Source organism: Temnothorax curvispinosus, unplaced genomic scaffold (assembly GCF_003070985.1).
Source record: "Temnothorax curvispinosus isolate PA1 unplaced genomic scaffold, ASM307098v1 QBEX01003176.1, whole genome shotgun sequence".
Taxonomy (NCBI): domain Eukaryota; kingdom Metazoa; phylum Arthropoda; class Insecta; order Hymenoptera; family Formicidae; genus Temnothorax; species Temnothorax curvispinosus.
Genome location: NW_020212956.1, coordinates 39,826 through 52,687, shown reverse-complemented (window position 1 = coordinate 52,687; position 12,862 = coordinate 39,826). Strand labels below are relative to the sequence as shown.

At 40.7% G+C, this 12,862-nt stretch overlaps 1 protein-coding gene across 1 annotated transcript; it reads left to right on the top strand.

Annotated features, from left to right (window-relative positions):
- Window positions 1–226: 226 nt before the first annotated feature.
- LOC112452283 lies at window positions 227–4,438 on the top strand. Its single transcript, XM_025012402.1, has 2 exons — window positions 227–247; window positions 395–4,438. The coding sequence occupies exons 1-2, from the start codon at window positions 227–229 to the stop codon at window positions 4,436–4,438; spliced, it is 4,065 nt and encodes a 1,354-aa protein (XP_024868170.1).
- Window positions 4,439–12,862: the final 8,424 nt, after the last annotated feature.

The following is a 12,862-nucleotide window of genomic DNA, read 5'->3' as shown; positions in this document are numbered from 1 at the left end:
TACCAGATCCACACTAACTAACAAAACATTGGTCCTTCGAGCCGGATCTGGGCGAGGCGCGGTTTTCTCGTGCAAATCGGTTTTCGAGTCGCGAACGACCGAGTGTACAAAGACGAAAGACGAGTATACGTGCGCGGTGAGAACAGTTTTCGCGTGATTAGACGAGCATAATTCCGTCAAGCCGAAAGGTCGCGTCGTTGTTGGCCTCACGTAACGGTCAAGCAAAATGTCGGCGTTCGAGAAGCTCGTAAGAAAGCGGGCGTACATAAAAGGGCGCGTTACTTCCATAAATCGATGGATGCAAACGTGCGTCATTTCCGAATCAACGGAACACGAGATCGATACGTTTTTAAGCGCACTGGATCGACATCTCAAGGATTTCTCGCAGATATAGGACCAAATCGACGAACAAGATGGCGTATCTGCCGACGAGCAACAGAAGGAACGGGGCGATTTCGAAGACGGCCATCTTAAGACCGAGTCGTCCCTCCGCTTGTTGCAAGCACGAACTCGAGCGGCGCAACAGGCGACCGCAGCCGCAGCGCCATCCAGCGCCGCGCAACGAAGCCAGTCATCAAACACACCGACGACTGCATCTGTCAAACTTCCCGAGATCAAACTAACCCCATTCGACGGTGAATGGGAGAACTGGTTGACTTTCAAGAATATATTTACGGAGCTTATCCAAAACAATGTGCGATTGAACGACACACAGCGGTTCTATTACTTACAGTCATACGTAAGCGCGGGATCGGCGAGGCAATACGTCGAACTTCCGCTCACCGCCGAAAACTATGCCGTCGCGTGGCAGCAGCTGACGCAGCATTACGATAACGAAGCTCGCATTATAAAGAAACACATCAAGAATTTCTACGATTTGAAGATAACACAAGAAGACTCCGCATCATCCTTGCAGACTCTGATTGACGGAGTGCGGCGAAACTATCATGCCTTGAGGGCTCTCAAGCAACCGGTTGACAAGTGGGATGCGTTTCTCACGTATCATATTACGACTAAACTCGATGCAGCGTCAAGGAAGGAGATCGAATCAAAGGCTCCGACCGACAGAATACAAACCTTCGAGGAAATCATGACAGTGCTAGAAGAACGAGTGCGCGTGTTAGAGGCAATTGCGACAAGTGTGCGCGCGAAACCGGAAAGGTTCAGTAAGGCCTTTGTAGCTACATCAAAGGTTATGTGTGGCATATGTCAAGCGGAGCATTCAGTGTTCAAGTGCAAGAAGCTAACGGACCTGCCGGTAAATCAAAGAATAGCAGCAGCGCGTAAATTAAATCTCTGCATTAATTGTTTAGGCAGTTCACATCGTGCGATAGATTGCAAATCCGGAGGCTGCCGAATCTGTCAAAGGCGGCATCACACGCTACTCCATTTGAAGACAAACGCGCTCGAGTCTCCGACACAGCCAAACGCGATCGACACAAAGGATGCCTCGTCTAACGGAAGTAAACAAGAAGCTAACGTGAGCTCATCGACAACGACTTGCAATTTGAATGTTCGTCCGGAACCTAAAGTCAAGCAAGTATTACTAGCTACTGCGATAATCAAAATTTATGATTTTAGTGGACAGGAGCATCTAGCTCGAGCACTCCTTGACGGGTGCTCTCAAAACAGCTTTATAACTACACGCATGTATCAAACGTTGCGACTGAAGGGAAGAAGGGTTAACCTTCAAGTAACTGGATTGAATGATGCTCAAACACGGGCACATATTATTGTACGCACAACTATAGGATCACGCATCTCGTCCTTTAGAACACCTATTGAACTGCTAGTTACAGAACATATCACTCAGAATATGCCGATCTGCCCCATCGAGGATGCTATGCAGATTCCGACGACCGTTCAATTGGCTGATCCGCAATTTCACACGCCCTCCAAGATTGACTTGCTAATTGGAGCCAATATTTTCTGGGATCTACTCACGGGAGATCAAATCGCGATGAAGCATGGATTTCCAAAACTACATGGCACGGTCCTAGGTCACATAATAGGAGGACGAATTCTGGAGAAAAATCGCCAGCCGAAACTGACAGTGTCACTTGCATGTACGGTGAATAATTTGAACGAGCAAATACAAAGATTCTGGTTGCAAGAGAAAGTGATCAAGGATCGGGCATTATCACTCGAAGAAAGGGAGTGCAAGCTACATTACAAGCAAGCAACGGTGAGAAAGCCGGACGGAAGATACTCCGTGTCACACCTTACGAAGCCGGAGATCACGAATCTCTCCGATACCAAGATGGCAGCATTGCAGCAGTTTCTTCGGTTGGAGCAACGATTACGAAGAGAACCTGAAATACAGAAATTGTACCACGACTTCATGCAAGAATACATCGATTTAAAGCACATGGAGCCGGTAAACGAGACATCTGATTCTGAGCCAGAGGCGGTGCAATACTACTTGCCGCATCATCACGTTCTTAAGCCCAGTAGTACTACTACAAAACTACGAGTGGTTTTTAATGCCTCGTTTAAGATAGAACCACATCTATCACTTAATGACGTTCTGAAGGTAGGTCCCACGATACAATCAGACCTATTTACCGTAATTCTTCGTTTCAGAACTTACATATACGCACTGACGGCCGACATCATTAAGATGTACAGGCAGATAGAAATACACAAGGATCAAAGATGTTTACAACGCATTTGGTGGCGTCCAAATTTTCTTGCGGAGATTCTCAGTTATCAGCTTAACACTGTGACATATGGAGAGGCCGACGCTCAGTTTCTAGCAACACAGACCGTACAACAATTAGCCGAAGATGAAATGAAGGATTTCCCTGAGGCCGCTCGCGCAGTGATTGAAGATTCTTACGTTGACGACGTCACAACGGGAGCGTCGACGATTCAGCAACTTAAGGATTTGCAGCAACAATTACAATCTCTCATGCGGCGAGGCGGATTCGAACTACACAAGTGGGCATCCAATTGCAACGAGGTGTCTACGAACCCTGCAAGCAGCGTTGCCTTTCCCAAGGCTGATCAAACTCGCACACTAGGACTGATCTGGCAAACTGGAGACGATCAATTCGTACTAACGTGGGACAAGGTCGAGGAACGCCACAACTACTCGAAGAGAATGATCCTGTCTGAAATAGCTAAACTTTACGATCCTCTTGGACTCAGCGCACCATTGGTATTCTGGGCCAAGGTGTTAATGCAAGAATTGTGGAAGATTACAGATCTCCAATGGGACGACCCTCTACCAGAACCATTACAAGAAAAATGGATAACTTTCCGCAAGCAGCTCAATGTTTTAGTGGAAATCAAAATACCAAGATGTGCCCTCCCTCCGAATGCCGTCGCACTGGAACTTCATGGATTCGGGGACGCGTCTGAGCTCGGTTTCGGATGTTGCATTTATCTAAGGGCTCTTGATCAAATGGGCAACTACACCATAAATCTTTTGTGCGCTAAATCTAGAGTCGCGCCGCTGAAGAAGACTACCATTCCAAGACTGGAACTTCAAGCCGCGCTCCTACTAGCGGAGCTCGCCGCGAAGGTGACCGGCGCAATAGCATTGGTCTATCGACTCATCTGCCTCTGGACGGATTCAACAATTACTCTATATCGTATTCGATCGCAATCAAGTCGCTATACAACCTACGTGGCAAATAGGATTGCCCGCATACAAGAATTGAGCACGCCGGAGCAATGGAGACACGTTCCAGGCGAACTGAACCCAGCGGACTTGGTATCTCGGGGCCTTCTACCAGAGGCTCTCAGTAAGGCAGATAATTGGTTTCACGGGCCTGTCTTCCTAAAGTACGAAGAATCCGAATGGCCATCCCTACGGCTAGGGCGGACGGAATCCAACGACCAGACTGACGAGGAATTGAAAAAGGCCATCAACGTATCTTGCATAGCGACGGTAGCGGATCCCGTGATGAATTACTCGAGCTACACGAAAACGTTGCGAATCAGTGCCCGTTGCCGCAGATTCGTTGCAAATTGCAAAGCGACGCGAGACAGAAGAGACTATGGCCCTCTATCAGCCTCTGAATTGAATGAGGCCTTGCTGGGATTGATACGAGCTGCACAATCTGAGGACTTCGCTCAGGACATCAAGAAATTACGAGAATACGGTACTACTGATTACAAGGGCATAGTGCAGTCCCTTCGTCCCTACCTCGATGAACATCACATTCTTCGTGTAGGAGGTCGACTCCAGAACTCCGATCTGGAAGATAATCAGCGTCATCCGATGCTGCTACATGCGAAAAATAAACTAAGTAGACTAATCGCTCGACACTATCATAAAGCAAACCTGCACGCGGGACCTCAAGCCTTATTATACACCCTGCGGCAGCAATTTTGGATCATCGACGGACGCAACTTGTGTCGAAAAACGGTGCATAACTGCGTGCGCTGTTTCCGGGCGAAACCTATCATAGCGGAGCAAGTGATGGGCTAATTACCAGCAGCCAGAGTACAGCCAGCTCGACCATTTCTCCGAGTAGGCATTGATTTCTGTGGCCCGTTCAACTGTAAACCAAGGATACGGAGCAAAGCAATCCTCAAAACATACGTTTGCGTATTTGTGTGTTTCGCCATCAAGGCGGTTCACATGGAAATAGTCAACGACCTTACCACGGATGCATTTTTGGCAGCATTGAGGAGATTTGTCGCTAGGCGAGGTCGATGCACGGATATATTCAGCGACAATGGCACGAACTTCGTTGGAGGCAATCGCGCACTCCAGGAGCTTTATGAACTATTCCAAAATACAGAACACCAGGAAATCGTACAGCGATTCTGCGCAAATGAGGGCATCACTTGGCATATGATCCCTCCTAATTCTCCACACTTTGGTGGCCTGTGGGAGTCGGCGGTAAAGGCAGCTAAGCATCACATGCGCAGAGCTCTCGGAACAGCCTCATTCACGACAGAAGAACTGGGAACTGTCGTGACACAAATTGAAGCCTTTCTAAATTCCAGACCCCTCTCTCCCATGTCCTCCGATCTCTCTGATCTCGAACCTTTAACTCCTGGGCACTTTTTAATAGGTGCTCCATTAAACTCAATCATAGAACCCGATCTAACCGAACTAAAGCTAAACAGATTATCCCGATGGCAACTTATCCAACGCACGGTGCAAGAGTTTTGGAGACGATGGTCCAACGAGTACCTCAGCGAACTCCAATCTCTGAAGAAGTGGACGACGGTGCAGCCCAATATCCAGCCAGGATCGATGGTGTTGCTGAAGGAAGGCAATGTCCCTCCATTGAAATGGTTGCTGGGGCGAATAGTAGAGACCTTCCCAGGGCGTGATGGTTTAACGCGAGTTGTATCAGTTCGCACCGCGCATGGAACTTATAAACGTAGCATAGCAAAAACTTGTATCCTTCCGATGGATAATGATTAGTCTTTATGTTGAAATCGTCATTTTAAGGCGGCCGGCATGGTTGCAATCGAATAGTTTTAGAGTCGCATAGTTTTGTTTTTAGTTTGTTTTTCTCCGAGAGATGGAGCTCTGAGTTGCCACTTAAGGGGAACAGTTAATCTTACCAAAGATTCCGAGCGGTACGCAACGCGAAAGTAGTCCGTCTCACGTAAGATTTCCTACCAGTACGCCTCGCGATATCAGTCAAAGCGATTTCTTGTATAAATAAAGTTTTTGTACTCAGCAAGAAGTGTAGTGCTTCCGAAAATCACCCTTGCCCTACCAGATCCACACTAACTAACAAAACAGAGACCCTGCACGTTTTTAAAACTCGCGCCCTTTTTAAACGCGCAGTGGGGGGAGTTTGAAGGTCTAGTACTAGCCTGGCCATTTGCGAGAGTCCGTCCGGTCAAAGCAGCCACGGTGTTGTGAGCGCACAACGTAGTTAAGAATAAAGAATGCACTTGGCAACACTAAGTGCCTCCGATACGAAATCCGACCCTAGCGACGAAGACCGCTGACGCGAAGATCTGCACCAGTCTCGGGAATGACCAAATATAGTCATCCCGGACATCGAGGTATCAAAAACGCTGACAACTAAGTCAGCCATACCGAGCGGATAAAGCGCCCGCTTTTCCGACGAGCGGCGGGCAGTCGTCAGTCAACCATAAAACAATAACGTGCGTCGCGTATATAAAAGGTCGTAATTTCGCGAGTATCATAATTCAAATAAAAGGAATTGTATTGAAGATTAGAAGAGAAATATATTGGGCTGTAATTTTATACATCGTGACGAGTGTTTCTTCTCCGACCCGAGATTCCCGAATCCTGTGCCGACCCTGAGAGCAGCTCACGGCACCGGCACAACAACGGCAAAAAGTGAGAAGTGGGACGATAGGGTCTCTCAGACCCTGGTGAGGTAACAGCTTGACAAAAATGATATTTGTAAAAATACAAAGTATATAAATCTTATAAAAACAGTGTATTTATGCAATTTAATGATAGAAAAAATATTCTGTGTTGTATAAAAAGTAAAATCATTCGTTTCTCGGGCTTTACACGAGACGGTCATGTCTCTCAACCAAGTTTATATTCTTGCTCCATTTCCGTTCACCGCCCGTTTACACAATTTTTAACTATGACTCAAATATTTCTGTAATTTTGACGCACAATGATCAATCATTGTTAAATTAACTTGATAAGGATCCAAAGTAAGGGTTGAAACGACGTTATATCAATACTGCCAGTCAGGCCGACTCATACGTCTTGTTTTAAAAAGTAAAATATTGAATTTTATTGGTTTATAGAATCAAATAATACCTAGTTTTTTATGTGTTTATTTTTAATAAATAAAGTATTTTTTCATGCATTTTTATTGCATTTATTCAACATTTTTACCGATTTTATACAAAAAACATGAATTTTTACCTCTCCATAGCCGCCATTTTGTATTAGCCATATGAAACTTTTTGAAAAATATTTTGTTACTCTTCTACATGTTTATATTTCATGCCCAAGGTCGTAAGTTTTACTATTTAAAAAAAAATCTGTTTTTTAGAGACAATAATAATATAATTGATCAATTTTCTTCAAAATTATGAAATTTTACTTTGCAAAACAAATATACTTTTTGGAACCAATCGTTATGACACTAACTTCTTCTTAAAGTACAACTCTTGACGTATCAAATTATGTATTATAAAACCCTTGTATATTTTTTTAGTCAGTACTACGTCAATTTGTAAAAAAAAAAAACAAATTTTTTCGCTTTTTCAGAAAAACAAGTTTTCTTTTTTTTTATAACATTTACATTTTTTAATTTGGAATAATCTAACTTACACAGTTTTGTAGATCTTTAAAAGATGTATCGATTTAAAAAAAAACGTCAAATTGATGCATTTGTTTTAAAGATACAAGCTGGAGAAGACAGGGTCTCTCAGACCCTGGTGAGGTAACAAAGGAAAGTGAAAACGTAAGGTAACTGAGGATTAACATAAACGACCCTACAACATGATCGTCATGTCAGAGGAACGTGAAGTTGGCACCCAACTTTTACCAAATCAATTTTTTGTATAGGAAATTGTAGCATTTTGTTTGTAGATATTTGTAGTAACAATAATTTCGTTTGTATGTACATGGTGTGATCAAAAAATTTGGGGACTTCGCTCATAGAAGGAGTTAGAGAATCAAGGTCAGAATTTTCTTCTTGATAGGAATGGACCCCCGGGAAAAAATCTCTTATAATGTCTTATACTTAAATAAGTTTCAAAAAATTGTTATTTTCAAATGTTATTTTTTAAGTGTGCCACTTTATTATAAGAATGGACTCCACGATACAACTGAAACAAAAATTGTGCCGCTCCATAACGTAACGCGAGACAATGTCGTGTCTTTTGAGACCGTTCCTATAACACTGTTTGTCAAATTTTAAATACGAGAAACAGATCCCATCGAATGCCATCTATCGGATACTTTGAGATATAATATTGTGATCTGATTATATATAATCTTATATGACTAATATTTATATATAAGTTCATATATGATTATATTATTTTCAGTAGTTTAAAGTTTAAATTATAAGCCAAAAGTATATTCGTAGTTCGCCAACAATATAATAAACAATTAGACTTTCATTTCATCCGACTACAATTGTTCCATATTATTCCATGTTCCATATAATATTTCAAAAATATTTGAAAAAAGATTATAAAACCAATAATAAATTTTTTTAATATTTTGGTACGAGATTATAAAACAATAAATATGTAGATCTGAATTTTTAATATTTCAAAAATATATTATATAAAATATATCGATAAAAATATATCAATAAAATATTCTTAATAAAGGAAGATGCATGGTAGTATATCTTTCCGCGCTAGTTCGCAACGACCGACGCCGCTAGGCGGCGCATACCCAATGGTAAGACTAACAAGTAAATTTTAGTTGGGGGCTAATATAAGCAGGCCTCCGGCGAAACAAATGACATCCGCGAGACATATCTTTGCCAGTGATACAACGCAAGGCTAACACTGCTGCGATGATATAGATATACAAAATAGTATTTTCTAAAATAAGATGTAAATTTTTCAAATATTAAAAAATCTTTCAAACGTGAAACAATTACTGCTAATTGGGTTAAACACATTTTATTTTTTGAAGCAATATTTTTAAAAAATCTACAAAAATCTTATTGAATATATTTATTTGCAATCTTTTAAAAATATTTTTGAAAATATTTTTCTGACATGATCTAGCGGGCGTAAAAACATTCTAAAAATATTTTTGTGAGTTATTTTGATCTTCCTGAAAAATATTTTTAAAATATAAAAATATTTTGTGCTGTATGGGATATTATTGTCTATTGCAAATACGTTATAACTTTTAAACTATTCAACAACAAAAGGAAAATTACTACAAATAACTACAAACGATTCTGAAAGACATGGCGCAAGCGGATTCAAGATATCTTAAGGGGGTATTTTTGTGTAGAATTCTGTTTTTAGAGGTCACTTTTTAGAATAAAATAAATTTAAAACTGTTTGTTTTCTTTCTGAAATTTTTTTACACATATTTATTGTTGCTTTAAAAGCATGTATAAATTTTGTTGGAAAAAAAAATAAATTTAACATGTGGTTTTGTACGCTCGGGCACAAATGGTGCGCCTCTGATTGGCGACTAGTGTTGCGGACGTTGTGTGAACCTGAAAAAAACCAAACATATTCTTAATCTGTATGAGTGTTGTGAGAGTTGGTACCAGAATTAAGTCAAAATAATTTTTTTTCCTTTTTTTGTAACTCACTAAAGAAAAAAACGTAGGAAAAATCGGCACTCAACATTTAACATGCTGCCATTTTGTAAACAAATTTTTTTTCTGGCCGAATCTGGTATCAACCCTCACAACACTCATACAGATTAAGAATATGTTTGGTTCTTTTTTTCAGATACATACAACGTCCGCAACACTGGTCGCCAATCAAGGGTTTTTTCCGCGCACCATTGTGCCCGAGCACACAAAACTACGTGTTAAATTTATTTTTCTTTTCCAACAAAATTTATACATGTTTTTAAAGCAACTATAAAGCCTGATCTACAATGTGCTCTTTGCTTCCTGTTTTTTGCTCTTAACCTGTTTGCGACTATCCCGTATTTCGCAATTGCGTCGCGTAACGCGATGTTTTTTGTTCTTTGTCGCCCAAGATAAAAATTGACGAACTTCAGAAGAGACAAGAAACATCACGTTACGCGACGGAATTGCGAAATACGAGATAGTCGCAAAGAGGTTAAAAGCAAAAAACAGAAAGCAAAGAGCACATTGTAGATCAGCCTTAAATATGTGTGAAAATTTCCAGAAAGAAAACTCGAACAGTTTTAAACTATTCTATAAGTCACCTCCAAAAACAGCATTCTACACAAGAATACCCCCTTAATGTCGGATAAAAGTAATTTTTAAAATTATTGTGTTTTTGTAATAGATAAAATTACAAACAAAATTGTTGTTACTACAAACAACTACAAACAATTCTAAAACACATGACGCAAACGGATTCGAGATGTATATTTAAAATTGACAAAGATGCGTTATTATCTATTGCAAATACGTTGTAACTTTTAAATATTCAACTACAAACGAAAGAAAATTACTACAAACAACTACAAACAATTCTAAAACACATGGCGCAAGCGGATTTGAGATATTTCAATTTTGGGTGAGTAATTTAAAAATTTTTTTAAATTTTTTAATAGATATGTTGCGGGCAAATCCGCATGATGTGCAGTATCGGCATTGCCCGGACAAAGTCAACATTGCACAACGCGACTGGGCAAAGTAGTTTATTAGCGGACATTGCTCGGTTTAATGTAGGCAAAGTTAACACTGTCCATCCAGCGATGGCAATGTCAGCAACTATTATCACATTGCGGACTTTGCTCGGTTCCAAGTGGGCAATGTCGAAAATTAACAGTTAGCCTTATGTAGGCAGGGGAGAGGCTCAGTTTCCACGCGAGACGAGTTAAACCGAGAGCCAAACAAAAATCACGTATGATAGGCACCACGACGAAACTTTTTGGGACAATAGCCGGTGTCATGTGGAACACGAAAACGCAAGTATGGCGGCCTGGAGGTGTCGCTTTTGCGCAGCGTAATTTTTTGAATGTGTTAAAAAAAACTGTGTTTCTGGGGAATGGGCACCAATCTGATTCTTGTTTTATATTGTTTATTTGCGAGCAAAAGTACGCAGGCCGTATGTGCCATACCGATGCGGCGTCGCAAACAGTCCGTCATACTGATGAGAACGTATCGTTTTTTTGATGCAATGTTCGATTTCGTACACCAAGCTAATTTTTTGTGGAGAGCTAGATTTTAATTGTTTATCAACGAATATGAACAAGCCATACAGTTTCGGCGTCTCTGAGTACTCGCACTGGTGCCTAAGATACATGCAGTAGTGAAAAAAATGACGTCTTTGCGTCAGTATGGCGGGTACTCAGAGACGCCGAAACGGTATGGCATGTTCAAATTCGTTGATAAACAATTAAAATCTAGCTCTCCACAAAAAATTAGCTTGGTGTACGAAATCCAACATCGCATCAAAAAAACGACACGTTCTCATCAGTATGGCAGATTGTTTTCGACGCCGCATCGGTATGGCGCATACGGCCCGCGTACTTTTGCTCACAAATAAACAATATAAAACAAAAATCAGATTGGTGCCCATTCTTCAAAAGCACAATTTTTTTAACACATTCCAAAAATTACACTGCGCAAAGACGACACCTCCAGGCCGTACTTGCGTTTTCGTGTTCCACATGACATCGGCTATCGTCCCAAAAAGTTTCGTCGTGGTGCCTATTATACGTGATTTTTGTTGCTGGCTCCCAGTTTAACTCGTCTCGCGTGGAAACGGAGCCTCTCCCCTGCCTACATAAGGCTGTTTAATTTTCGACATTGGCCTAGTTTACACCGATCACTTGATACGCGTATTAAATAGTAAATAATTAACTAGTAAATAAGTCTGATTATTGGCTGATCAGTTCAAATATACTATTTGATACGCGTATCAAGAGATCGGTGTAAACTAGGCCATTGCCCACTTGGAACCGAGCAAAGTCCGCAATGTGATAATAGTTGCTGACATTGCCATCGCTGGATAGGCAGTGTTAACTTTGCCTACATCAAACCAGGCAATGTCCGCTAATAAACTACTTTGCCCAGTTGCGTCATGCAATGCTGACATTGCCTGGGCAATGCCGACACTGCACACCATACGGACTTTGCACAGATACAACTACAAACGAAATTGTTGTTACTACAAACAACTACAAATGATTCTAAAACATATGGCATAAACGGATTTGATTTATCTCAATTTTGGATAAGAGAAATTTTTTTCAATTTTTGTGTTCTTATAATGGATAAAACTACAAACGAAATTATTGTTACTACAAACATCTACAAACAAAATGTTACAATTTCCTATACGAAAAATTAATTTGGTTAAAAGTTAAGTGCCAACTTCACGTTCCTTCATGTCAGCGACGCTAACTTGGGAAAAATATTGAAAGGGCAGGATGCAAGAAATTCTTATTTCAAATAGTAGCCTTTTTTAGTGACCTTTACATTACCTGGAAGAGGGGGAGGGTATACAAAAGTATGTAGATTATATGATTACATGTAAAACAAAGTGTAGGTACAAATATTGTGTAAGAAAATTGCTGTTGTTAGGTCGTTTCTCGGTATAAAGCACCTGATATTCTAGTGTGCGTATCACGTTAGCGGCGCGCTACTTCGCCGATTATTAGGGATGAGGACTGAGGTCCCATGAAGCAGATTACGCGGAAGCGGAACGAGCGGATTACCAATTACAGAACTATTTTGACGGAATCTTGGAAAGGGTTCTATCAGAACAAACCCGTGATTGATGATACGCTCGTTCCACTTTTGCGTAATTCGCTCCATGGAACCCGACTCTTAGGGACCTCTGTGAAGTTGGCCAGATAACTTCAATGTATCGAATTTTCATTAATTGGTATCCATTGGTGGTCGTTTGGTGGTCTTTGGTAGTCTAGTTAGATCGTTTGGTGGTTAGTCGTTCTCTTGTATAATAAAAATAAAAGGCCATAGCCGGATAAGAAGGATCAATGTGCCCCCACACGAATCATGCTCATTTTTTTTGCTTTGATTGCGATCAGTGTCACTTACAATTTAGTCAAATATTAGCCCTTAATATTGAACCGTTTTGGTGTAAAAAATAAAAATAAAAATTTCGAAAATAATTCATATTCTTTGATCGGCTTAACCAATTTTGATAAAATTGTAATATGTTGTAGATATCATTGCGACACATTTGTGGAAAATTCAGGAAAGGTTTCTGATGACAGAAACATTGACAAAAAAAATAAATAAATGTTCTCTGCTCTTTTTTAGTCCCGATATCTTTCTGGTACAATTAT

What these genes read in the sequence shown, in the direction of transcription:
- LOC112452283 (XM_025012402.1), top strand. Translation starts at nt 227, where the DNA reads ATGTCGGCGTTCGAGAAGCTC. An exon ending in TGTCGGCGTTCGAGAAGCTC is followed by an intron (nt 248 to 394) that starts GTAAGAAAGCGG and finishes TCGCAGATATAG; the next exon opens with GACCAAATCGACGAACAAGA.